Genomic DNA, 27,972 nt, shown 5'->3' with positions numbered 1-27,972 from the left:
GTTTTAAATGAGTCAGTGAGACTCAAAGCTGCCTCTGGTCGGTTTAGGGATCATTTGGTCCTAAAGTCCGGTCCTCTGGAGGTGTGATGAGTAAAAGGAAGGGTCAGACATGCTCTAAAAAGAACAGGCTTTTCATACCCACAGTGGCTGCTGAACTCTTCTGTAACTGGATGTTAAAAACAGAACAGGAAGAACATTGTTCTAAAGTTCCCCAACACAGACCTCAATGGAGCACATAAGGTCCTAATGGACGTTAAAGACAAAAATATAGTGTTTTTTTTTTTTTTTTTACAATGGGCCTGTTTTATAGGACTTTTGTTTTAAACTGCATAACAGTAACAAAGGTGAAACCTGACACCAATCGGCTGTGCTCTGGCACTCACTCATGACTCTCCATCTTCATGGTGAGTCAGTCTGTCAGTCTGTCGTGACATCTGCATGGTGAGTCAGTCTGTCAGTCTGTCGTGACATCTGCATGGTGAGTCAGTCTGTCAGTCTGTCAGTCTGTCGTGACATCTGCATGGTGAGTCAGTCTGTCAGTCTGTCGTGACATCTGCATGGTGGGTCAGTCTGTCAGTCTGTCGTGACATCTGCATGGTGAGTCAGTCTGTCAGTCTGTCGTGACATCTGCATGGTGAGTCAGTCTGTCAGTCTGTCGTGACATCTGCATGGTGAGTCAGTCTGTCAGTCTGTCAGTCTGTCGTGACATCTGCATGGTGAGTCAGTCTGTCAGTCTGTCGTGACATCTGCATGGTGAGTCAGTCTGTCAGTCTGTGCTCCTCACCGACACTCTCACAGAATAATCAACCATTTGGCCAGTGCAAAATGTCCTCTCATACCGCATCAGGGATACAATTTAAAATCAGAAAATGAAATTTTACCAAAGGGTTTTCAGAGATTAGGCAGTAAAGGGATTTACAGATGAAGTTAAATGTTAATAAAAAGGTCTTATTTTAACTGTTGAATTGAAGTATATCTGAAATTAGGGCCTATACCTAAAACTGGTTTCCTATTTATTTTTTTTTGTATCTTTTGTATTTAATTCTTTGGTAAAATCATGTTTATTGTATAAAAGGTTCCAGGCCTTTAAAATATTACCCCAAAAACAGGACACTGGGGGAAAAAAGCTGTTCCCAAATTTTGTGCAAGAGCAGGAATGTGTATACACGTAATTCTCTTCTCTTCTCTTCTCTCCTCTCCTCTCCTCTCCTCTCCTCTCCTCTCCTCTCCTCTCCTCTTCTTCTCTTCTCTCCTCTCCTCTCCTCTCCTCTCCTCTCCTCTCCTCTCCTCTCCTCTCCTCTCCTCTTCTTCTCTTCTCTTCTCCTCTCTTCTCTTCTCTTCTCTTCTCTTCTCTTCTCCTCTCCTCTCCTCTCCTCTCCTCTCTCCTCTCCTCTCCTCTCCTCTCCTCTCCTCTCCTCTCCTCTTCTCTTCTCTCCTCTCCTCTCCTCTCCTCTCCTCTCTTCTTCTCTTCTCTTCTCTTCTCTTCTCTTCTCTTCTCTTCTCTCCTCTTCTCTTCTCTTCTCTTCTCTTCTCTTCTCTTCTCTCCTCTTCTCTTCTCTTCTCTCCTGTCTTCTTTTCATAAAGCCAACTCTCAGGTCGCTCCCATGTCTTTAAACTTGCAGACAGTGAACTGCAGTCTCTTTCTCTCTCTCTCTCTCTCTCTCTCACTCACTCTCTCTCTCTCTCTCTCTCTCTCTCATTCTCTCTCTCTCTCTCTTTCTCTATCTCTCTCACTCTTTCTCTTTCTCTTTCTCTCTCTCTCTCACTCTCACTCTCACTCTCACTCTCTCTCTCTCTCTCTCTCTCTCTCTGAGCTGTTAGCCAAGGGCTTTCCCTCCGCCATTCCACATACACTATTTGTTCTCCTCCACACCAGTATCCGCTGTGAAACTCATCACGGTTGAGGTCAGTGGATAAGCAGACGGCGTGTAAGTGTTGGTGTTTAAACAGAACAAACATGTGGGATACTTTGCAGGTTTGTTTAAAAAAAAAAAAAAAGTGAATTACGAAGCTCTGTATCAAGCTGGATTAACTGCGGTCTGTATTTTTTGAACATGTAGGTCGGTCTGTGTCCATTTTTATTCTCCTGTTGTTTGTCACTTATTTATTAATTTATTCACCAATATTTGCGTGTCCAGTGAAAGAATGGAATGGGTCAAAGATCAGTGTATCATTTAGTTGATGACGATATTTTCTGATCTGTTTGTTTTTGTTGAAGTCGTTTTCTAGAAATGTACATTAGCATTTTAATAGTTGGCTATCAAAGAGATAATTAGAATTTGATAAATGAAGAACTAAAAAAAATAAATTCTGATGAAGCTTTTGTCATGTCATTCAGTGTCCTTTATTGAAGTCTGACTGACGAGAATGACAGTCTGCAGATGTCACCCTCACCAAGCCGAACCCTAATGGAGAGGGACTGTATGACCTGTTCAGTCATACAGTCAGTTTGCCTTTCGCCCATATGGAAATGAACGGACACAGTGATCAAAGAAATTGAGTTTTGACAGGTCATCATCACAGCCACAAACATTATATGAAAAAAAAAAATGTGTCGATTAGATGAGCGCTTGCTGTTTATAGCAGTCACCTTCATATCCCGGTGTATGAAATACCTTTCCTTCTGTTCTACGGTGGTTTTGTTTTTTCTTTTGTTTATTTTTAGCGAAACCCTAACCTGTTATACTGGACAACAAACCCTTTACTGTTCTCTCTTAAATATCTGTCCTTTTAATCAGCTTAAATCACACATCACTGATATCTTCACTGTTCTTTTAATCAGCTTAAATCACACATCGCTGATATCTTCACTGTTCTTTTAATCAGCTTAAATCACACATCACTGATATCTTCACTGTCCTTTTAATCAGCTTAAATCACACATCACTGATATCTTCACTGTCCTTTTAATCAGCTTAAATCACACATCACTGATATCTTCACTGTCCTATTAATCATCTTAAATCACACATCACTGATATCTACACTGTTCTTTTAATCAGCTTAAATCACACATCACTGATATCTTCACTGTCCTTTTAATCAGCTTAAATCACACATCACTGATATCTACACTGTTCTTTTAATCAGCGAAATCTGTATACAAAGTATCCTGATGGGAAAAAAAAACATTTGTACACATAGTGTCCTAGTGGGAGAAACCAGCTGGATTGTCTTTTCATGTCTGTCAGATACGACAGATATCTGCAGATCACGAATGGAGATTCACTGACAGTAAGAGTCCTAGGTAAACCACAAACTTGGGAAAAATACTCCGCTTTTTTTGGAAAGTCTCATACGTTGCATTAGCAGTTCTGTGCACTCACAAAGTGATGGCCTTGTTGAAAACAGAACTGAGTTGAGGGATTACTGAGGAGGTTTCACATTCGGTCTCCAGGCAACGGAAGCTCAGAGTGGCTGTTTCTGTCAGCGAGCGACTGTTTGACAGAGGATGGTCCAGACTGAACGGTCTAGATAGACACAGGACAGTCTCCCGACTCCCGACTAGCAAGAGTCTCTCACCTGTGAGACTCACATATGAAATTTCTAGAAACATTTTTTTCAGCTATCTCCCATTTCTCATTCCCTTATAAGTGTCTAGAATGGTAAACAGTGCCACCTAGGGACTTGGAGAACAACAAAACTCACTGACTCCCTCACTCATTGTCTAAGCTGCTTATCTTAATTAGGGTCGCGGGGAGTGCTGGAGCCTATCTCAGCGCTCACAGGGCGAAAGGCAGGGAAACAGTCAGTCGCAGGGCAGACACATAGACAAACACAGTCTCACGCTCATTCACGCCTAAAGGTAATTTAGTGTCTCCAATTTGCCAATTTGTCTTTAAACTGTGGGAGGAAACCCACGCAGACACGGGGGGAACATGAAAACTCCAAACAGAAAGAACCCTGGCCGGCCAGGAATCGAACCCAAGAATCGAACCTGCGATCCACTGCGCCACCGTGCCGCCCACAACAAAACCCAGAACCAACTAAACAAGTTTGTGGTGGTTTGGGACAAGCTTGTGGTTCTATTCATTGCTAGTGTACCAGAGCTTAGGAAGTCATCCATGACATGTGATGCTGTTTATCCATTTATCTACCCCCCCCCATTCCTGAGCCCACATGAACTCCAAGTAAAGAGGGAAGGCCAGCCTATGGGACGAGGCAGTGGAAGGCCATCAGTCCAGGCTGTGGTGGAGATCTGGGGAGAACTCGGTGCTGTGCAGGGGTATATAAAGTACAAGTAGAAATACTGTTACTTACTCTTTTACTCTAAGTAGAGTTAAACTGACAACTGTTTTTGTAAATTGTAAATGAGTGACTATTTTACCCTTAAGTATTTTTCAGGAGTGATACTTTAACTCTATACACAGTACATTTTTTTTTTTAAATAACAATACTTCTATTTTTACTTTATATAGCCCTGGTGCTGAGCTATGCCAAGGCTGGATCTGACACTTATGTCTTTGCATGAGCAAACAGGACATCCAAAGTAAAAATATTCCAGTAAAACATACATGACAAAACAGATTATAAGTGTATTGATTTCTGTAAAGCAGGAAAAATAATTTGCGCTGGTTTCTGCTGAGGTGAACATGATATGTAAGTTCATGTCAGTCAGCAGTGTCAGTGTTAGACTGGTCACCTGGGAAACACTTTGTTCCTGCCCTTAACCTTAACCCTGACCTCTGGAGACAGACTGGTCAAACCATTTACACTAATGCTTTTACATTAGACTAACAAGATTTGAGCATCTGAAAAAAATCACATATATATTAAATAAATTAAGTTTAAGATTTGTACAAGTTCATAATTAAAATTACTGCCGTGTTTCATTTTTCCAGGTGAATTCAGCTAGGTATGAAAAGTGAAACTGTTTAGATGGCTGTGTTAAGCGCACTGATGTTACTGGCTGTGTGTTCAGACAGCTATGTTAAGTCATTGACTGTGTGTTCAGATAGCTATGTTAGGTCATTGACTGTGTTCAGACAGCTATTTTAAGTCACTGGCTGTGTTTTCAGACAGCTATGTTAGGTCATTGACTGTGTGTTCACACGGCTATGGTAAGTCACTGGCTGTGTGTTCAGACAGCTATGTTAAGTCACTGGCTGTGTGTTCAGACAGCTATGTTATGTCATTGACTGTGTTCAGACAGCTATGTTAAGTCACTGGCTGTTTGTTCAGATGGCTATGTTAAGTCACTGGCTGTGGGTTCAGACAGCTATGTTAAGTCACTGGCTGTGTGTTCAGACAGCTATGTTAAGTCACTGGCTGTGTGTTCGGACAGCTATGTTCTGAGGTGAACATGTTTAGTGAACTGTGCAGGGCTGATATGATTTCTATGGCAACATGTGAAAACTGCTTTTGTCATGTTGCATTTTTCTGATCTCATCAGCAGAGCAGCTTACATGTGAAAGAGTGATTTAAAAACGTAAAAAGCTTACATCTGAAAGAGTGATTTAAAAAACAAAACAAAAAAAGCTCATCTAAGGTCATATATCCTTAATTTGTGTCATATTTCTTATAAAGTGATTTGTGAACCCCTTAGAACGGGTTATATTCCACAGAGGTTTTCAGATATGGATTTAAATAAAATATAGTGTACATGAGTGGTACCTTTAAATAACTTTATTGATTGGGATGTTGTATTTGTTAGGTGCTGGTGGGAGCAACATGAACAGGTAAAAGGAAAAAAGGACAGTTATGGTACAATACATTTCAGAAATGAATCTCCTTCATGTCCTAACGACCTTCAGCCCGTTGTCAGCATCTCACAACCTCACAGTGCTTTAGCACACAAAGACCTATCTGAGTAAAGACAGTTCTGTCGTAAAATATTCACCCATAAAACATCTTTTTTTTTCTGTTTCACATTCAGGGCACTGAACCCCTTACCGAGCACATCTTCCAAAACTCCACCACAGTGTGATAAAGAATTTACGATGTTACATCTGACGTACCAAATAAACGTTAGCCCTCGATGAGCAATCTCGTTTAGAGAGTCTGAACGCGTTACGCATTCTGACAACACCTTAGTGACAACGTTCCACTCCACGTGATCCCAATGCACTGGTTTAAACTGGCGACCAGATAAACATTCGTTTCAAAGGATCGGGAAGGTCCCAAAGGGGCAGCATTCCTTTGGTCTTCCTCGTCCTTTTACGGGGCTGTTCAAATCCCTGCTGTTCACAGTCTCAGGATCCAAAGTTCACCATTCACTCTGAGGAATCTGAAGTCATCATCCGTGGTGAGAACCAGAGTCTTGCGCCAGCGATCTCTTCATCTATGATGCTTGGAGGTGAAGACATAAGACGACCTGCTGCTGCTACTCTATCTCTGTTTACAGGGAGCTGATCAGTGCAAATCAACTTTCCAAACAAAGTCCAAACAAAATGATCCCAAAAAATACTTTTTTTTTTTTTTTTTTGACAAAAAAGGAGAAATCTTCACTCAAAAGTGTGCAATACATTCTTTTATGTCCTGTCCATAATAGTGCATAAGAGGATTAGTACATTAAGATGTTGAATTGTTTTGACTTGGGCAGTATTGTGCTTGGTTATATAAAGGCCAAAATATAAACAGCTGTGTTTGCATGTGTGTATGTGTATGTGTGTGTGTGTGTGTGTGTGTGTGTGTGTGTGTGTGAGTGTGTGTGTGTTATATGTATGTGTTTATACTGTGTTTGTTGGAGTTAAAATACACAGGACACACTTAAGACAACATTACTGCCGAATGGCAAATTGGTAATATGAGTTTCGAATATAATTTTATACATACATACATACATACGTACATACATACATACATACATACAGTCACACATACATACATACACACACAGTACATACAAACAAGTACGTATATGCTGTTTCATTGGCTTTTGGTTTTATTACAAAAATCATACTGTATTATTACTGGATGTTTACTGTTGGACTGGAGTCACTTAAATAGGCAAAAAGCATGCACTTCATTTTGGTTTTCTTGGTTTCTCTGTATTGCACTTTTTTCTCTGTCTCGCTGTCTCTCGCTCTCTCTCTCTCTTTTTCAAGCACACTGGGAGTACCTCTCTGTTCCTGCGGCTCCTTTTAAAAGCTCTCCTCCTTGTTTCACAGTCACACACAGAGTATCGGCCCCTCTGCTTCCCCAGTCTGCCACTGGGAGCTGCAGGGCTCACGGAGCTCCTCCATTTCACAGTTTCTCTCAGCACACTCTCAGTCTCCGACCATGCCAGGGAAAATTCAGTATAATATTTGTCAGTTTTCCAGGAAGGTAAATATTCCGAGGGTAAAAGGAGGAAGTGGGAGGAATAGCTTAATTTTTGTTAATTATTTTATGAAGAATGGTCCATTTTGTTTGTCACACTGTGTCCATCTGTCTTTTCTCTCCGTTTCGTTAGCGACGGTCCACAATCAGTTGGTTGCCACGATAACGACAGAGCTCTCTTCAACCTCCTCCTCCTTCTCCTCCAGCGATTGTACGACACAGGATGTGACCTCAAACGGCACGGGCTCTGTGATTGGCTCTGCTGGTGCTTGGCCTGGACTTGGTCCCCTTGGTGGGGTGGCGTCTTCTCTGGCTGGGCTAAGTGCTGGAATCATGGATGTGGGTTTGGAGTCAAGAGTCAATGTTGTGTCTTCGTCCTCCTCCTCCTCTTCCTCTTCTTCCTAAAGGAAGGAATATGGACAGACTAACTGGACTGGAGATTGCATAGACTGGAGATATTTAAACATTAACAGTACCTTATGGGGGGTTTTTCCCCTCCTTCTCACATGCTTTGGGCTACACCTAAGGAAACGATTTTGTCTTTGAGATGTAAGTGACACAAAAGTATCCACAAAAAGTGTTGATATAAAAAGTGTGTTATGTGTTATGGTAAATAGTATGATTTAAATTGCCCTTTGTGGTAAGTACAACACTTTCACATTATATGTAACAATCAGCCTGCTATCATAAAAAAACTACACTGAAACGGCCATGAGATCTATTGAAACAAATGTTACAGTTTCATTTGCATTAATGTTACATTTTGGTCCATTAGACTGCTTTGACTCATCGGGGAAACAGGGATGAAATTTGTTTATCATCAGATATGGAAATGCACACTAATTAAAGCTAGATCATGATCAAGTGTATCCCGATGTATTCTAAACATGGATGAACATGATGCTGGCTGAAATTCAGCAAAGTTTTTTTTTTTTTCCTTTTCTCCAGTTCAGAGTAAGTTTTTTTTTGTTTTTTGTTTTTTTTTTTAAATTCCATTAATCCACACCTTCACCTCCTCTTCCTCTTGCTGTTCAGGAATGCTTCTGTTCTCTGCTGCAGGCTCCTCCCCCAGGAGTTCACTCATGCCCATTTCTGCCATCGTCATGCCCATCTGCCCAATCATGTCCATCTGATGGGGCTCCACCTGAGCGGATGCCCAGAGATCGACCAATCGCGGATGAGTGGGCAGGCCCAAGCTGTGGATAGTGCTGTTGGGGGTGGCTTGTAGGGAATGGGAGGCACTGTGAAGCCGGTGCTCCAAAGACTTGAAAAAACAGAACACAGGTCAAACCAATTAAGAGCACGTTAAGTCACAGACTCATGGGCGAATGGAATGAACCATTTCATATACATGCGATATAATGCTGCTCTTGGTATAGATGTATAGTAACAGTGGGGACGCATCATTTTTCAGCACCTTGCAACCTGTATAACTCTGAGTTTAGAAAAACTATATGAATGTATGACTGAAGAAAGGACATGGTTATGAGAAACTGGGCGTGTGTGTGTGTGTGTGTGTGTATGTGTGTGTGTGTGTGTACGCGGGGGTGGTAAGAAGTAAAAGTAGAAGTACTCTTGCTAAAAAGAAGTACTCTAAGTAGAGTTAAAGTATCCCTCCTGAACAATACTTCAGCAAGAGTAAAACAGACACTTATTTACAATTTAAAAAAACAGTCGTCAGTTTATCTCTACTTACTCTTCTTTTAGCTAGAGTTTCCTTTTTCCACCTCTGTGTGTATGTGTGTGCGTGTGTGTATGTGTGTGTGTATGTGTGTGTGTGTCAGACACTGCTGATGATGTCATCGTGTGCTGGTTGGTTGGTTGGTCGGTCGGTTGCCGTGTGCGTGGGACGTGTTGCTGTGCTGACCTGCTGCTGTTGCTGATACTGCAGCAGCTGTTGCTGTTGGTACTGCTGGAGATGGTGAAGCTGCTGCAGGTGGTTCTGCTGCTGCAGCGTGAATTGCGGTTGCTGGGACAGGTACTGGACAGAGCCGTCGTAGCTCTCGCCCGAAGCCCCGCCCGCCATGATGTAAGAGCCGGCGGCGGGGGAGGCCATGCCCGAGGGCTCGTTGCTGATGGGTTCCCAGGCGTCTGAGGAGGAGAGGCAGTACAGCCCCTGTGACACGTAAGTGTGGGGCCATACATCTGTAGAGGAGTGATGTAACGGCTGGTCTGGAGGAGAGGAGAGGAGAGGAGAGGAGAGGAGAGGAGAGGAGAGGAGTGTCTTTCAGTGTTTACTTGTCACGGAAGACTGAAAATGTGGATAGTTTCAGGGATAAGGTCAAATGAAAACATGAAAGATTGAAGAGTTTTGGGGAAAAGATACATTTCCCATAATCTCAGCACACCGAAAGTCCCGCATAATAAAACGTTGTTTTAGTTCCCCGTAGACAGACACTCAGACTGGGCAAGAGACAGAGAGTGCAGATAATTAGACAGCTTGACAGTGAGAGTGAAACAACTACAGAATAGCAGCAGGTTGAGGGACAGATGGATAGAAATTGTCCTCATGTACCACAGCCTGCAAACACCATTAAAGAAATGAGAGACATGAAGTGCTTTTTTTTCTTCTTTTTTCTATTTCTATAGATTGTATTGCTGCCCCATATAGTCATGTTAACGGCAGTCAGCTTTATGAATAGCTATGAATAGGTTTTATGAATAGAGGTATGAAGAGAGTCAATCTCAGTGCAGTTTACTCTGTCTCTAAATAAAGCCTTGCACTACCCCCCCCACACCTGTCAAAGGTCCCGCTAGCAATCTCAGTCAAACGGCGCTACATTATCAATCAACATCAGGCCGATAGCAGATACATCTAAGCCTCTGCACTCAAAACAAAAATGAAATCATTATTTCGGCGAGTTTGCAGACTGGCACTGACAAAAGGCACAGCTTGTGCCCAGGAGAAGGTTCTGCCTGTAAGACTGCAGCAGTCTTGTGCTCAGGAGAAGGTTCTGCCTGTAAGACTGCAGCAGTCTTGTGCTCAGGAGAAGGTTCTGCCTGTAAGACTGCAGCAGTCTTGTGCTCAGGAGAAGGTTCTGCCTGTAAGACTGCAGCGGTCTTGTGCCCAGGAGAAGGTTCTGCCTGTAAGACTGGTCGTAACCGCTTCAGAAGCCTGATGACAGCTCGGATGACACACACAGTTTCACCAAATGACTCATTCTGTCTGCCGAGTTAATCATCAGCTTTTGTTTAACAACCCAAGTCAGGTCTGTATTAACTGACGTTTCTACTTTTTTTTTAAAGATTAAAACTGAAATCAAGAAGCTCCGCACCCATTCATTTAACCAAAACGATCGCTTAATTTTCCATCATGTGTGAAATTTTTTTTTTGTGTGTCCAGCAGCTTCTCAGCTTGCTCCTGTACAGAGACGGCCCTTGACCCTGACGACCCTTGTTCGTGGTGCGTACCGCGGCTGGTGATGCTCTCTTGGTTGACCTCGCTGAGGTGAGCCACGCTCCCCTGGTTAGACTCGTCGCACAGGCTCTCCCCGTCCATCGAGTTCCAGGCCAGTAAGGTGGCCTCTGAGATCGCAAACTGCTGCATCACCCCTTCGGGGGGAAAAAGGACAGAGCAAAGCGCAAAAGCATAGTCAAAATAAATACATAAATAAACAACAGCGAAGAGCTTCTGATGCAGCGATCGCACGATCGCGCGACTCGGCCTCACCTGCGGCGAAGCGTGCCTCTTTCTCGCCGTCGCTTAGATCGCTGTACGCATCGTTCTCCAGGTGCCTCTCCCTCTCGCGGCGGAGGTTGGCGCGGCCCGCTCCCCCCGCCGGCCCGGCAGATGGTTTGCCCCAGCTCTGCCACTCGATCATGTGAGCCACTCGACCCTGAGCCATGGCAGTGGGTTTTGTCACCTTGTCCTTCATGGACCTCGTCACACCTGAGACCCCCCCCCCCAAAAAAACAACACACGAGTTTGTACATACGGTGTGTTAAACTCAACAGCGTGTTGTCCCTGCATGGATGCCACTTCAGGATGTGATACAGAGAGAGAGTAGCAGAGAGGTGTGCTGTGGGTAATGTAGTTTTGGTCATCTGAAGACAGTGACGAAGGCATTGCTTTCTGCTCCTGTTTCAGATGTTTGGAGCCGCAAGACTAAAATGTGCGGAGGGGAAACATGCACTCTCAAAAAAATTGTCCTTACTCTTTGACTTATGTCATTTCCTGTGCTTTGTGATAAATAAAGAGGAAGTATTAAAATACCGTTCGAGATGGTTGGTGATTATGGGTAACTGAGTACCAGGCGAAATGTTTAATAAATGTCTTTAAATAGACTGTGTTGAAAATTATTCCATTAATATGCAAATTGAATGCTGAGAACCTGATATGCTGCAGCACTGAAATAAGAGTGAAGGAAACGGTGAGAATGAAAAGGTTGCGAGCAGAGAAAGCAGAGAAGGAGAGATCCTGTCTTCTCTCTGCACCTGCTGTTTGTCTTGTGTCAGTGATGAAGCGAATAGATAGATGTCTCTGGGTGTCTTTGCCTCTCTGAGCGCTTTGATAAATGAACCCATTTTGTTTAACAGAGGGATAATCAACCCAGTGGAGAGATTGGAGAAGTTCACACTGTTGTTTTAAATGAAAGGGCGAACGAGATCAACATCAGGTAATGCATGGACATACCTGCTGACATGGACATACCCGTGATTGTCTCCAGCAATGTTTAATGACTATATGACAGTGTTGTGATGAACTATTCAGTGTTATATATATATCAGAAACAAAAAAATATTTACATACACCCACACACACACAACACAACACAACACAAATGTACTCCCAAACACCTGTTACGAAACAGGGTCAACAAATATCACAACACAGCACAGCGGCATTCCTAACACTAACACTATTAATGCACTCCACATAAAACCACAGCACTTCACAGACAGTCACAGTTCACATCACAGTGGCCGTCCCAAGTCGTATGAGCAGGGTGGGGGATTCTGACTTGGCAGTTTTTTCCACAGAAGGGTGGTTCATCAGATTTAGGCAAAATTCTGACCGAGCTATCACAGTCATCCTTATTGTACAACAGAGAAACTTGGGATGGTCCTTGAAATTCGTGCGGACTTTTACCCAGCGAGAGCAAAACGGAGCTCAGGGTGGTGCCGCAGGGCTGAGAAAAATAAGTCAGAGACTTCTGCCGATGACAACAGAGCAAAAGTGCATTAGTTGGTGAAGACAGTTTGTAAATCGTTGCCTTCCCTTCTTCTGTCTGTTCATTGGTAAAAACTCATTTGTGTAGCGCTGTTATAAGTTGATTTTTATTTCATATTTATGAGTCTGACATTAGTTTACTGTATTACTGATAAATAATGACATTCGTCATGTGCTCTTTAGTGTGGTCTTTATGAACACTTAATACATATCTTAGCATGTGTAACGTGTTTGTACTGTGTTAGGTTCTGTATTCCTAACTACGAGATGTTTGTATACGGTATTACAGAGCTTTATACTAATTGTATGTGTTTTGTACTGCTTGCTGTGACTTATTTTATCTATATATATTCCTTCTTACTTTATGTCACATACAACCCCAAGATCTTGTGTTCTGACCGTCTCACCGTGGCAACAACCGACCCCATCTGAACCACCGCACTTAGTTACCCTCGCCTACAAAATCAGTCTTTCGAACTGGACTGGGTCATCACCCAATATCATCTCTATTGCACAGTATCTCCCGCTAGTTCTGTGCCTGCTTCCTGTTAGCTCTTACACAGAACAATGCAGATGCCTGCATACCTTCATGACTTCATGGTCAAGTATACCTGTAAGCCAGCCATACGGTCAGCAAGGTGCCAAGAACCCGCAATGGCTCCATCCACCCCTCTCAGTTCCAAGCAACCACCGGGAGCAGCAGGTTCACCCCATGACCTCAGGCAGCAGATTGTGGAAATCACAAGACAGTGGAGTGAGATGGCCAGACACGAGACAGGGCTCTTGGAGCAAAGTCTTGCCACACAGCACTGCATCTACCGAGTCTTCTACAGCGTCATCTGGCACGGAGGAACGCCAAGCTAAGGAGCCCTCATTTTCCATCAACACCTCCTCTGAGCGGGGGATCCTTGCTATCTCTGAACACCAGTGTGCATCAGCACGCTGCACTCTGTCATCAGGATCCAACAACATGGGGCAACGGATTTCTGGATGCAGCCCTTGCCAACTGTCCCTGCGCACAAGCAGAACCTACCAGCGCAGCCCTTCCCAGCCTCCATGCCAGCCAGTGCCTCACATGCTAGAGCGCGCAGATGGCTCGACCACTCCACAGCCGGTCTGCATCAGGTTGAAGAGGCAGTTTGGGACAGCTGAGATTAGGGACAGCGCACCAGGACATCGGGATGCTGCATAGTACTTCTGTGACCTTCGCCATCTCAGCCACCCACAGAAAAGCGACCCGCAGAAAAGAATTAAGATCGACGGCTTCAAAGCAGACCAGCTTAGGTTAGTGGAATACTAAACTAGCCAATGAGTGGCTTACAAGAGAGATATGTGCACTTCAGAAGGATTCTAACATCCCCTCACTCCAAGACACGCCCCCTCCTCCTCACTGGCTTAGATCACCCTGAGCTTGCTGCCCACAATAGAGCCAGTGTATCTGGGCCCACCTGAGGGCCCAGTAGCAATCAGAACTTGCCTTGACTGGGCTTTGCCAAGACCATCCAAGCACCTCCAGGAGACCACACGGGTGAATGTGGACTGAGTGCACCATTTGTGCCACCCTACTCCTGTGGATCATGTACACGACCAAGTTGGACACACCGAGGGAGGCCGTGATGTGTCAGTCTCGTCACCCACAGCTTTAGCCTGCTGGCCAAAGACCCAAAGACCCACAACTGGCCGCTAAGTACAGAGAACAGATGCGGAGGTTGGAGAAAGCCAACTATGCCATCAATGCACAACCGTATGATGTCGAGGTGTCAGGGGAGTCGTGGTACCTTTCCCGCAACACTGTATCTCACAATGCAAAGTACAAGGTTGTGTTCAACTGCTTTTTCACGTATAGTGGGGAGAACCTTGACCAGCTCCTGCTGGCCAGGCCTACACTGGGACCCTCTCTCCCAGGAGTGTTGGAAACATTAAGTGGCCATTAGGGAACACGTGGAGTGAGTGTTCGCCCAACTCTTCCCTAAAGACAAGTAACTTCTGAGGTTCTTATAGCAAGATCTGAAGCCAGAGGCACCATCTATCACGTATGAATGGCAAGTCCTTCCGAATGGCATGACCCATGTTGTACGATATACCCTGCAACACCAGGTTCTCACCCAGATCGCAAGATGTGCCAGGTGACTGTTGTTTTATTTAAATAGGTGCTTGCATCAGACTTTCCCCTACAGGTGAAGTCCATTAGCTGTTTGACAAGCTGAGGTCCCGGTTGGATTAAGGCAGATTTAAGATCCAGTAGTAGGCCAGCAGTAATAAAACCTAACAAAACTTTGTTCCTGACCGTGAGTGAGACAACAAACATGCAATGTTTGGTGAATTGTATAATGATTTGTGAACTTATCTTCATTTTCTCCATCTGCTTAAATTACTTCTGCCTGTTCAAACTTTTGATTTGCAAACATAGACTGGCCAAATCATAATTATTTTGTGGTGGAAAATAATGGCCAGCCTGTTTCTACAACGTGTCTGACTCATTAGAATATTGCTCAGATTAGCACACCAATCTTTAGCTCATCGCTATGAGCTAGTCCGAGAGTCTTACAAGCACATAAAATTGAATGTTTCTTTTTTTTTTTTTTCAATAAAGCTTCTGTTTAGTTATGAATGGACATGAACCTGAATCTAAAAAAAACAACACCAAAAAACACATAGTCTTCAGTCTTAAGACTCAAAGTTTGACACGGTGTTGTTTTTTTTGCACTGGTCTCAGACACTGATTCTATCACACAGTCATTGATATGGAAGTCAAGAGCAAAGGCGGGTAAAAATGTAAATGATCTCTTTTATCTTCACACTTTTTGAATATTACCTGAACTGGACTCACACACGGTAAAAACATATGGGTGATTTTAAATAGATGGGAAAATTCTGAGATGTAGTCTCATGCAATTTGCAATAATACAGTCTCATTTACGCGTGAATGTAATCATTTTCACAGTCGGTTTCCTTCCTATTTCCTTTCGAGGCCATTTTTCATTCTATTACCTTTCTCTGCAACTTTTTTTTTTTTTTCTCAGCAAATTAGTGAGAAACATGCCAACAGTATCCATGGTAATGGGAGTCGAGGTTCCATTTCCTCATTTTACATTCTGCCATAATTACCAATTCCCCACTTCACTGTCCCCTTGGAAGAAACATCTCTTCCAGTGGACATTCATATTATCTGAATAAAAACCTCACCTGTAACCTGTCTCTCAGTGCCGACAGAGAAAAGTTCACGACTGAGACACATTCAAAAGTGACAATTTGTTAACGATCACAGTCGAATTTTCAACAATCTCCCTTTTAAACACAAAAGTGCCGGGTAAAAAAAAAAAACTCCTTTCAAGTGTGTGAGAAACCACAAAAATACAGAGAAAAGTGAAGGACTGCCTAAATGGTCCGTGTGTTTATCTGAAGTCAGAATACCCTCCCTTGGTTTCCTGTGGAGATGCAGAGTGGGTAGAGCACTTGATTCAGCCATTTTTTTGAGAACTGTTGTTGTTGGATCTGATTGGATTTCATCAATGACAGAAGTCATTGAAATGCATTTCTAATGGAGGCAGGAGGTGAAAAAGGAACGGGGGTGTGGGGGCGGGGGGGGGTTATGGGGGGTGTGGGGAAGGGGGACCCACAGGGGTAGCCATGTTAGCTCCATTCTCCTCCTCCACTGTGGAGCCAACATGGGGTTAGTTACCAGCCACCAGGACAGACACACACCTGACACACCTGTCAGAGAGGACTTAGCTAGAGCGCCAATCCCGTAAGCATTGGAGTTACGCTTCAGTCGGGGCAAGATAGAGGTGGTGTCCTCCATGGAGAGCTGGAAGAAAGAAAGAAAGAGAGAAAGAAAGAAAGAAAGAAAGAAAGAAAGAAAGAAAGAAAGGTTGACATAACAGGCTACAGCCAGCCAGAAGATTCAGATTCACTGCTATAACAGGCTGGATTAGAACAACATGGATATAACAGGCTGGATTATAACAGGTTGCTATTTAACGGGGTGCTGTCTGACAGGCAGTCCATAACTGGTTGGTTGATTTTTAACAGGTGGCCATGACTGGCTGGGGAACAGTTGGTTGGATTACTGCAGGCTGGATTATTGCAGGCTGGATCATGCCAGGCTGGTTTATAAACGGCTGGATTACAACAGGCTTATTTCTGACAGGTAGTCCATAACTGACTGGCCATCAACAGGTTCGATCAGAGCAGGCTGGTTTATAATGGGCTTGGGTTACTGGATGCATCAGAGAGAGGAAATATGATGAAAGAAACCGTACACCATTTAGCATTGCATTAGCATTCCTGCCACCGACTGCAGATCCAGGATCAGTTTCCCCGGCCCTTTCTCCCTTACCCTTAACAGTAACAACTTACCTAAGATCAGTATCGTGGCAATATGTTTAATCTTCATTAAAAATTACAACTAAACACTGGCAGCAGGGAGAAAGAGTGGTGGAGTTAGGCTGGAGGTGCAAGGTCAAGTCGCAATGATGAAAAGAAACACATGCATGTGCTACCTCTCTGTTTGTTTGTTTGTTCGTTTGTTTGTTTTTTTCTGGAAATACATTCCATTATTCAGATCTCTCAAGTGCATTCCGTTCAGTTCACTGGTCACTCTTCATTGGGCCTCAGGGGTGTGTGTGTGTAAATTTACACGACCTGTCAAAGAGGGGGAGGCTGACAGGCCTCAGGACCAATGCTAGTGCAGGTTTGCAGAATAAAAAAAAATAAAAATAAATAAATAAATAAAGCGACATCCTCCATCCAAAGACCCAGGTGCACCTACAATCGCCCACAATACCTTTAATCTACATGATAGAATATTTATGTGTGTGTTAAACAAAGAGAGAACAGCGTTAGGAAATCACCACACTTACATTGATCGCTTCCCAGGAAAACTCGGCGCGTCCATGCTGACAGAGCGGGAAGAGAGAGAGAGAGAGAGAGAGAGAGATACACAGAGAGGGAGAGCTTAAAAAAACACACACACACAGCAAAGGGACAGAACAGATATCGTAATGTGAGGGGCAGGTTTGAGTTAGCGAAGATGGGAATTAGTGAGAAACGTCATTGACACAACGTTTAAAGAGCAGTTCACAGGGAGAGAAGAGAAACAGGACAGAGGAAGTCTCACAGGGACAGTAGAATGAGAGATAAACCTGCAGTGAAGTAGAACATTGAGTTATGGGAAGAATTGCATTTCCCAATTTTGTCCAGTCATGGCCTGTGCTGTTACATGTCTTTTTCTCACACACACACACACACACACACACACACACGCACACACACATCCGTACAGGCAACGGGTAGCACAGTTTTGCCACGTCACTTTCCTTAAGACACAGAACTGGCCCTTTTACAATCTGACCTGACTCCCACTGCCGCCTGATTTTGCCAAGTAATGCAGGAAAACTGTGCATTTGCAGTAAAGACCATTCACAGTCTGATTTATCAGCAGCGTTACTCCTGATCTAATGGTAGTCATGGATCTTTCTGTCCTTGCTTGACTGGTTATATCAAACCTCTTATCGGGCGGATGGGAAACTGGATTTGTTCTAAGAGGGAGAGGGGGTTTGGCCATTATGGTTTCCCTCAGTGACATGGTCTGTCTCTCCTATAGCACAGCCATGTTGTGTGCTCAGGCTGGGTGTTACCTTGCTTCTCTTTTCATGCTTTTGACCAGAACATTTTTATTTTGCAGCAGTGAGGTATTAGCCCAGTTTTGGATGAGGAACACTGACCCAGCTTTGAGCACAGAACAGTAAAACCCTGACAGAGCTTTGCAGTCAGAACATTAGAACCTTCACAATGCTTTGCATACAGAGCATTAGAACCCTGACCCAGCTTGGAATATGGAACATTTGAAACCTAAAACAGCTCTACATACAGAACATCCAAACCTGACCCAGCTCTGAGTACAGAACATTACAACACTGTGTATTGATATTACTACTATACAGAGGGAGAGCAGCGTAATTTCTTAGAGGATGGATTCTGTCAAATTGTAGCTCCTATATTACACTACATTTCACTACAGTTCATTTACTCCTGTGATATACTTAACTATAAAACAGTTTATTTAATTAATCTCATGTGGACATATCTCACACAGCATCCAGTAACTCCATCTGAAGACGATCTGTAAATCAACGATATGTGTCTTTTTTTGTTTGTCTTGTGGTGAAGGAGATGATCAACACATGGAGCGGTTCTTAGACCATATGTGGTGTCTTCAGACACACCACCCACCTAAAGAGCTTCAATAAAGCCCAAATACAATAGCCCTGCCCTGCAGGTGGCTGTTATGGCAACGGCAAAAGCAAAGAGAGAAAAATGACTCTTGGAACAGCAGCTACTCGCACAGGCATAAGAGACCTCACACTGTGGCTTAAGCTCTCTGATGACTTACAGGTCAGCCTGGTCAGAGAGTGAGACAGAGAGAGGGGGGGGGGGGGGGGGGGGGAGAGGGAGAGAGAGAAAGGGGGGAGAGAGAGAGAGAGAGGGAGAGAAAGAGGGAGAGCGAGAGAGAGAGAGAGAGAGAGGGGAAGAGAGTGAGAGAGAGAGAAAGAGAGAGGGAGAGAGAAAGATAATGTGACTCTTAGCTGTCCAGGTTTACACACACACACACAGACACACAGAAAACAGACACCGTGTGTCTTTTTTGGCTTGATCTTTAGTCCTGCGTCTGACAGTCATGCATAAGAGGTCTTCTGAACAGAAGCTACCCAACAGTTTAACTGTTCAACTGACCCAGAGTTGCATTTACTGCTGTAACACACCCCATATATTTCTTCGTACTCGCATAATGCATAAATTCAGTTGTTTTTTTTTAACAAATAGAGGAAACCCATGCCCAGCCTATGATTTCATTTATAACATGGGAGGAATTATCACATGGAAACATCCATGAAACTTCCATGAAATAGAAGTTGTTTTTTTTCCCCATCTCAGTAAGTGAATGGTAATATGAGCTAAACCATCACACACGCACGCACGCACACACACACACACACACACACACACACACACACACACACACACTCACGGCTGTCCTATCTGTCTATAACCTTGTGTGTCAGGGAAGCTGCCTGTGAGGTAGCAGACACTGATGACATCACTGGCTTTGGCTTACACACTGTGTCATTCCAGTCGGTTTGGAAGGACGTCAGGAACCTATGCTGTGGACATCAAGCCAATCCCCTTTCTGTACGGAACGTAAAGCGTTTGGGCGACTCTGAGACCCGCAGCCAGGGTTCGGAGAGGGAAAAGAAGGAAACGGTATTACCTAGGAGAGGACAGTGTTTCATGACAGCGCTGCCCGACAGCGGACCCACACTGGTGGCCTTGGCCAGTCACACAGAGTGTCTCCATCTTCCCTGAGACATACCTCACTGTCAACATTGGTGAACACTGCAGATGTGTAGGACAGCATGAAGTGAGACAGCACTGGGCTCAGTTCTCAACTGAGAGCTGCTGGTTTAAGTCCAATCCACATCTTGGAATGGGGAATTCATGCCAGTCTCAGCTTTACGAGGTTTCAAATGACAAACAGGACAAGGACCGGATTGTGGTTCAGAATTTAAGAACTGACTCCCATACAGTTCACCTGCTTGATTTTTAATTGGATTGGCCATACCCAATAGGATGCAGAATTCAGATTTGTATTTGATTTTTAATTGGATTGGCCATACCCAATAGGATGCAGAATTCAGATTTGTATTTGATTTTTAATTGGATTGGCCATACCCAGTAGGATGCAGAATTCAAATTTATATTTGAGTGACTGGAAGTGAATTTTATCAGGTGAAATAAAAAAAAAATGCTGTATTTTGTATTTTAATCTTAGCAGTTATAACAGCCAACCACAAGTGTTACATTAAACACCTGAATGGTAATATTTGCTAAACCACCACACACACACACACACACACATGCACACGCACACACACAGACATATGCACTCACCTACACACACAGAAGCGCACACACATACACGCACACACACGCACGCACACAGACATATGCACTCACCTACACACACAGAACCAGCAGTCTTAACCAAAAGGTTTCCATAGAAACACACACTCCCCATCACCCAGGGAGAGGGGATGCAGAGCAGTAAACCGCCAGCCCCCCCTCCCCACCCCCGCACCCCTTGCTCCACACACACACACACACACATACACGCACACACGCACACATAGCCATACATGCACATACTACTTTTCTGCTTCGAAAATTTACAAGTGTTACCCTAGACCATTCACTGAACAAATCTGTTCTGAAAATCAAAAGGTTTCAGTAACCCTTCTTAGCCTAGGTTTTAAAAGAATCATCTGTCAAACATAATTTGAAATCTTGATCCCAAGTAATTCCCCATAACATAATGCGCTCATCTTTAATGCTTGCCCTGCTAACTGTGTTTATGAGGATGCCTGGTCCAGTGACATCAGCCAGATTCAGTCCTGGGTCTCTGTGGTAGTGGGCTACTGTCTTTTCAGTCCTGGGTCTCTGTGGTAGTGGGCTACCGTCTTTTCAGTCCTGGGTCTCTGTGGTAGTGGGCTACTGTCTTTTCAGTCCTGGGTCTCTGTGGTAGTGGGTTACTGTCTTTTCAGTCCTGGGTCTCTGTGGTAGTGGGCTACTGTCTTTTCAGTCCTGGGTCTCTGTGGTAGTGGGCTACTGTCTTTTCAGTCCTGGGTCTCTGTGGTAGTGGGCTAGTCTTTTCAGTCCTGGGTCTCTGTGGTAGTGGGCTACTGTCTTTTCAGTCCTGGGTCTCTGTGGTAGTGGGCTACTGTCTTTTCAGTCCTGGGTCTCTGTGGTAGTGGGTTACTGTCTTTTCAGTCCTGGGTCTCTGTGGTAGCGGGCTACTGTCTTTTCAGTCCTGGGTCTCTGTGGTAGTGGGTTACTGTCTTTTCAGTCCTGGGTCTCTGTGGTAGTGGGCTAGTCTTTTCAGTCCTGGGTCTCTGTGGTAGTGGGTTACTGTCTTTTCAGTCCTGGGTCTCTGTGGTAGTGGGTTACTGTCTTTTCAGTCCTGGGTCTCTGTGGTAGTGGGCTACTGTCTTTTCAGTCCTGGGTCTCTGTGGTAGTGGGTTACTGTCTTTTCAGTCCTGGGTCTCTGTGGTAGTGGGCTAGTCTTTTCAGTCCTGGGTCTCTGTGGTAGTGGGTTACTGTCTTTTCAGTCCTGGGTCTCTGTGGTAGTGCGCTACTGTCTTTTCAGTCCTGGGTCTCTGTGGTAGTGGGCTACTGTCTTTTCAGTCCTGGGTCTCTGTGGTAGTGGGTTACTGTCTTTTCAGTCCTGGGTCTCTGTGGTAGTGGGTTACTGTCTTTTCAGTCCTGGGTCTCTGTGGTAGTGGGTTACTGTCTTTTCAGTCCTGGGTCTCTGTGGTAGTGGGTTACTGTCTTTTCAGTCCTGGGTCTCTGTGGTAGTGGGTTACTGTCTTTTCAGTCCTGGGTCTCTGTGGTAGTGGGTTACTGTCTTTTCAGTCCTGGGTCTCTGTGGTAGTGGGCTACTGTCTTTTCAGTCCTGGGTCTCTGTGGTAGTGGGTTACTGTCTTTTCAGTCCTGGGTCTCTGTGGTAGTGGGCTACTGTCTTTTCAGTCCTGGGTCTCTGTGGTAGTGGGCTACTGTCTTTTCAGTCCTGGGTCTCTGTGGTAGTGGGCTACTGTCTTTTCAGTCCTGGGTCTCTGTGGTAGTGGGCTACTGTCTTTTCAGTCCTGGGTCTCTGTGGTAGTGGGTTACTGTCTTTTCAGTCCTGGGTCTCTGTGGTAGTGGGTTACTGTCTTTTCAGTCCTGGGTCTCTGTGGTAGTGGGTTACTGTCTTTTCTGCTGCACCACCTGAGGCCCCCATCGGCGCTACAGTCTTGACCTGTGCAAGTGTTTCTAGTCTAAAAAAGCAGCGTGGAGCTGACCCTTGCTTTTCTGTGTCATTAACATCGGGCTTCTTCCACCTCAAATAAATGACGTCTGTGTCCTCAGAGTGTTTTGCCGTGTAAAGGTTGGAAGATTCTTCAACAAAAACACAACTCTGGGAAGAATACTCCTTTTAATTGTTTTAGAATTATCCACACAAAGATACTGGTCGAATAGTCCATCCGTCTGAGTCGTGTCTCTCTTGATTCTCAGGCGCTTCATAATGAAATTTAAAGAGAAGCTCCAAGCTCTTGAAAGTGCTCTAACCCAGACTGATCCTATCTGAAATCACCTCTTAAGTCATTTATTTGAAGAGCATCCTATCTCCATTACTTCTAGTTAGTTTATTTATATGCAAGAAAGACATCTGTATATTTCTATGTCTCCATTGTTCCATTTCCACATTTATGTCTTTTTCATAGCAGATTAAAGAAAACATATATTGCTCAGAAAAGGCTGAATATAAATTATTCATTTTAGAACCTATTTTCAAGAAACTGTTTTCTAAAATATTTAAACAAATACTTGATGACACATTTGGGTTTAAAGCGTGGGATCTTTGTTTTTTTTTTGTTTGTTTGTTTTTTTTTTTTATGGAATTCAATTAAAACATCCTATAACTCCAATTATAATCCAATTCAACTTACTCAATTACTTTTTCAACTCCAACTCAAATTCCAATTTTTCACTTAAATTGGACTTGATTAACTCATTACTTGACCCAAAGTTTTACAATCAGGCACATCAAATGCAAGCGTATTGGCTCAGGCACAAATACAACCATGCTGGCTCAAAAACAGCATCACAGGGTTAATGCAAAGACATCAACATGTTTGAGCCAATATGGCAGAAGCAATCTGATTAAGGCCTATGATAGTGAAAGGTCTAATTTTAGCAGAAACATAACTCCTACCTGATCTCCATCCTTTCGTACGGGAACTGCGTCCGCCGCTGGGGGAAGAGAAACACAGTAGAGTCAGGTTTGAAGACAGGCTTATGGAACGCAGCCACACTAAGGCAAACTGACATGCTTTACTTCACTCACGCTGACGTCAGCACATAGGACTAAAATTAGATTAACTTTCTGCATACACTGGCCCATACTGGGGCCAGCATTCAAAGTGTATAAGCCATTAATACTCACAGTGGCTCAGAGAAACTGTGCAGATGTTACTGACGTTCTACAAAATACTTTTCTTCAAGGATTTCGTAGGATAAAGCATGTAGGTTAAATTGAAAACTCAATATGACACATAATTTTGAGATGTTTCGCTTGTTGGACCTGAGGCTGTCTTTCCAATTAGCTTGTAAATTACGATCTGAATGACAGCTATATTTTCTCTCTTGGTGTGTCACTCTCCAAAAATCTGATAGCAATCAAGCTGTAATCCCCTAAATTAGCCTAACGAACTGACAAAACTATGACAGTGATCAGTCAAGTGTGATTTGGTGAGTGACTCTACAGCGAGAAACTGCAGCGTCTCAGAGGTCAAAACAGAGTCAAAGGTCTCACAACAATCTTTAGAAACAGAGTTTCCCCACACTCTTCTGATTGGTTGATTCAGACTATGAAATATCTTAAACAGAATTCTGATTTGCAAATCTGAACCGTGTCTAAGTAGGCATTGTTTAGATCAGTTTGAAATCTCCGAAATTCATCAGCACAGCTCAAAAAAGCATCCAAACTTCATCCAGTGAAGGCTTTCTCTGAGCTGCAGCATGTGTGAGAACGATTCAAACAGTCATGGATATTGTTTTGTATGCAACTCATACAGATGTGTCCCGCTCACATGTCTGAAAGTGAGAGTTTTGTTCCTTATATTTTCATGTTCATTTAAGAGGCTTACATCACAGGGAGAACAAACCAGAGCTCTGCCTGACCAATGAGGCCAGTGAAGTAAATGAAAGGTATTCACACCATGCTGACACAGTTCATCTCTCGCAGATAATTATTTCGCAACATGACGGCATTGCGCACATTCACAGTGTTCAAAACTCATCTCTCTTTTGCATTTATCACATTAATGAGTTCAAACAAAACAAAACAAAACAAAACAAACAGGAAAGAAAAAGTGAAAAGTACACCATCCAGCATATCACAAACACCTGAATATCAGGTACAGAGTGATTTTCTCAGCATGACGAGACAATAGCCTTTCTCTAGACTGAGTGACTGTGGCCAGTCTCTACCTAAAAAATTCTTTACAAAAACGATTAGTTAACATAACATTTGTTTTCCAAGAAGAAGACGAAGCAGAAGAGGAAGAAGATGAAGATGTGTTACGAAACGTAGAACTGAAAATGAAAAGACATAAAGGGACAGACTGAAGGATTTTATGACCTCAGTGGAAGAGAAACGCTCATATTAAAAGCATATTAAAAACTCATATGCAGAAGACATCTACATAAGGACAAATGTCAGCACCTCAGGGCTTATGACCAGGCACCTCACATCAGTTAGACACAGTGAGACAGAGAGACTCTCTGACTGATTAATATCAAGCATGCTTTAACTGCATCTCTCTCTCTCTCTCCCTCTCTCTCTCTCCCTCTCTCTCTCTTTCTCTCTGTAAATACAGCAGTGCCTCTGAGCCTCCAGGCCACTTCCTAAATGAGTCGTCTCCGCTCTAGAGAGAACACAGAATGATGCTGCCCAGGAGACGAACGAATCAAAGGCAGGAACGTGATTCAAACAAAGGCAGACGTACCAGGGCTTATGCAAGAGGACATACCCAGATTCACAGGGCCATAGATAGACAGACAGATAGATAGATGGATAGATAGATAGACAGACAGACAGATATGTGCTCTGTGAGACTATTGAATGCATGGGCAGACAGACAGACAGACAGGCAGTTAGACGGGCAGATTTAGCACATGTCTCATCACGTCTGATCTGTCTGTTCTCGTAGGGAGATAAGTCACATGGGTTTCTGCAGTACCTGTTCAACACACTGCAGCTGCACTCCCTACCCAGACTGCACTGAACATGCACACAAACATAGGACAGACTTCTACTGCAGCAGGACTTTCCAGGGGTGAAAGGTTAGAGGAGTCAGGGAGGAAACATAGAGGAGGTGTGTGGATGAGGACCACTGGGGAACAGGGTGGGTATACAGGGGTCAGTTAACTGGGGGTGGGGGGTGTCTGAGGAGTTTGGAGTCTTTTCTCCAAACTCCATTTTAAACACAAATTTGAGAAGGAGCAGACAAAAGGACAGAGAAAGAGGGAGTAAAGGATCAATAAAGAGAGAGAAAGAAAAAGAGAAAGAGAGAGAGAGAGGAAGAGAGAGAGAGAGAGAGAGGGAGAGGGAGGGAGGGAGAAGGAGGAGTGAGTGAGAGAGCTGTGTAGAGAGAAAGAGATAAGGGGCTAAACTCGCTCCTCAAGTCCTTTGGGGCAGACGTGAGAAAAAGCGTGCGAGGAGGACAGTCTGCAGTGAGGAGGAGAGGAAGAGGAGGAAGAGCAGGGCTGTGGAACAACTGGGCCTGACATCCTACAGCCCAAGTACTGTCATCTGTGTCCAGCCACAGGGAGAGACAGGGCCATCTCTCTGAGACGGGCCTGACACACGACTAGGTGAAGTCTGAGTGGGTGAGTCACCTTAATCACTGAACCCACAACTGACAAGAGGGAGAGAGAGAGAGAGAGAGAGAGAGAGAGAGAGAGAAGGAGGAGTGAGTGAGAGAGTTGTATTCCATTGTGGCACAGTCACTATCCAAAAGCTTGTTTATTCAAAGCGGTGTACAATAATCATATGATGAAGACATGCAGTGATAACACAGCCCTGAAGACCAGAGACTGGGAAACACAGAGACACAGATAACACAGCCCTGAAGACCAGAGACTGGGAAACACTGAGACACAGATAACACAGCCCTGAAGACCAGAGACAGAAGATTACTGTCAGTCACATCGCATCTTTCTGAAAATCTCCTCACTATGACATCATAATTCAAGCAGCAGGAAGTGGGCTCTACAGTGTTTTTTTCTAAATGTGATGGAAATGAAAATGGTAACCCAAAAAAAGGTGCATTTTTGAAAGCTGGAGGTTTTGAATCCAAGTTAAACATTGTTTTCAAGTCCGGGACACATCCAAACCGGGCAGTCTCATGATCCAGATTCACAGGAATACAAGTGACCTGCAACAGCCTCCCTCCTCCTACCCAATGCAGTGTAGTGTAAGAGAGGTGGTGTTTTCTTCTGGGTGCTGTGTTGTTAATAGTGTTTAACTGCAGACCTGACCCTCCACACCTTTATGTCTTTATGTTAATGGTGTTTAACTGTAGACCTGACCCTCCACATCCTTATGTCTTTATGTTAATAGTGTTTAACTGTAGACCTGACCCTCCACATCCTTATGTCTTTATGTTAGTAGTGTTTAACTGCAGACCTGACCCTCCACATCCTTATGTCTTTATGTTAGTAGTGTTTAACTGCAGACCTGACCCTCCACACCCTTATGTCTTTATGTTAGTAGTGTTTAACTGCAGACCTGACCCTCCACACCCTTATGTCTTTATGTTAGTAGTGTTTAACTGTAGACCTGACCCTACACACCCTTATGTCTTTATGTTAGTAGTGTTTAACTGTAGACCTGACCCTACACACCTATATGTCTTTATGTTAGTAGTGTTTAACTGTAGACCTGACCCTACACACCCTAATGTCTTTATGTTAGTAGTGTTTAACTGTAGACCTGACCCTACACACCTTTATGTCTTTATGTTAGTAGTGTTTAATTGTAGACCTGACCCTCCACACCTATATGTCTTTATGTTAGTAGTGTTTAACTGCAGACCTGACCCTCCACATCCTTATGTCTTTATGTTAGTAGTGTTTAACTGTAGACCTGACCCTACACACCTTTATGTCTTTATGTTAATGGTGTTTAACTGCAGACCTGACCCTCCACATCCTTATGTCTTTATGTTAGTAGTGTTTAACTGTAGACCTGACCCTACACACCTTTATGTCTTTATGTTAGCAGTGTTTAACTGCAGACCTGACCCTCCACATCCTTATGTCTTTATGTTAGTAGTGTTTAACTGTAGACCTGACCCTACACACCTTTATGTCTTTATGTTAGTAGTGTTTAACTGCAGACCTGACCCTCCACATCCTTATGTCTTTATGTTAGTAGTGTTTAAATGCAGACCTGACCCTACACACCTTTATGTCTTTATGTTAATGGTGTTTAACTGCAGACCTGACCCTACACACCTTTATGTCTTTATGTTAGTAGTGTTTAACTGCAGACCTGACCCTACACACCGTTATGTCTTTATGTGCATGCTTACTTCTCTTACTGTAGCTGTGTTCATGACAGTGGACACCTCATTTTACTGCAGCTCTCTCTCTCTCTCTCTCTCTCTCTTTCACTCTCTCTCCCTCTTTCTCTCTCTCTCTCTCTTTCACTCTCTCTCTTTCACTCTCTCTCCCTCTTTCTCTCCTCTCCATCCCTCTTTCTCTCTCTTTCTTTTTGTATCGCTTCTTTAATTTTCTCCCTATCAGAAAATATTACTCTGCAGCCTTCTCTCCTCCTCCTCCTCCTCCCCTCCTCCTCTTGTCTCCCCGTCCTCCTCTATGACTCATTCTCCAGTCTCTCCCCTCCAGCCTCTCCCTTATCTCTCTCCTTTGGCCTCTCCTAC

At 43.8% G+C, this 27,972-nt stretch overlaps 1 protein-coding gene across 1 annotated transcript; it reads right to left on the bottom strand.

The window, feature by feature from the left end:
- Nucleotides 1–7,406: 7,406 nt before the first annotated feature.
- On the bottom strand, nucleotides 7,407–23,267 carry fam131ba (family with sequence similarity 131 member Ba). The gene is made up of 7 exons (XM_030789482.1): nucleotides 23,238–23,267; nucleotides 16,136–16,238; nucleotides 10,931–11,149; nucleotides 10,672–10,812; nucleotides 9,128–9,432; nucleotides 8,267–8,524; nucleotides 7,407–7,637 (listed from the first exon to the last, which is right to left on the bottom strand). Exons 2-7 carry the CDS (start codon nucleotides 16,230–16,232, stop codon nucleotides 7,407–7,409), a joined length of 1,251 nt encoding a protein of 416 aa, XP_030645342.1. The 5' UTR covers nucleotides 16,233–16,238; nucleotides 23,238–23,267.
- Between the last annotated feature and the right edge of the window lie 4,705 nt (nucleotides 23,268–27,972).

The sequence above is a fragment of the Chanos chanos genome, chromosome 12 (assembly GCF_902362185.1).
Source record: "Chanos chanos chromosome 12, fChaCha1.1, whole genome shotgun sequence".
NCBI lineage: Eukaryota > Metazoa > Chordata > Actinopteri > Gonorynchiformes > Chanidae > Chanos > Chanos chanos.
The sequence above is the reverse complement of the archived record's forward strand: the minus strand, read 5'-3'. Positions and strand labels throughout refer to the sequence as shown.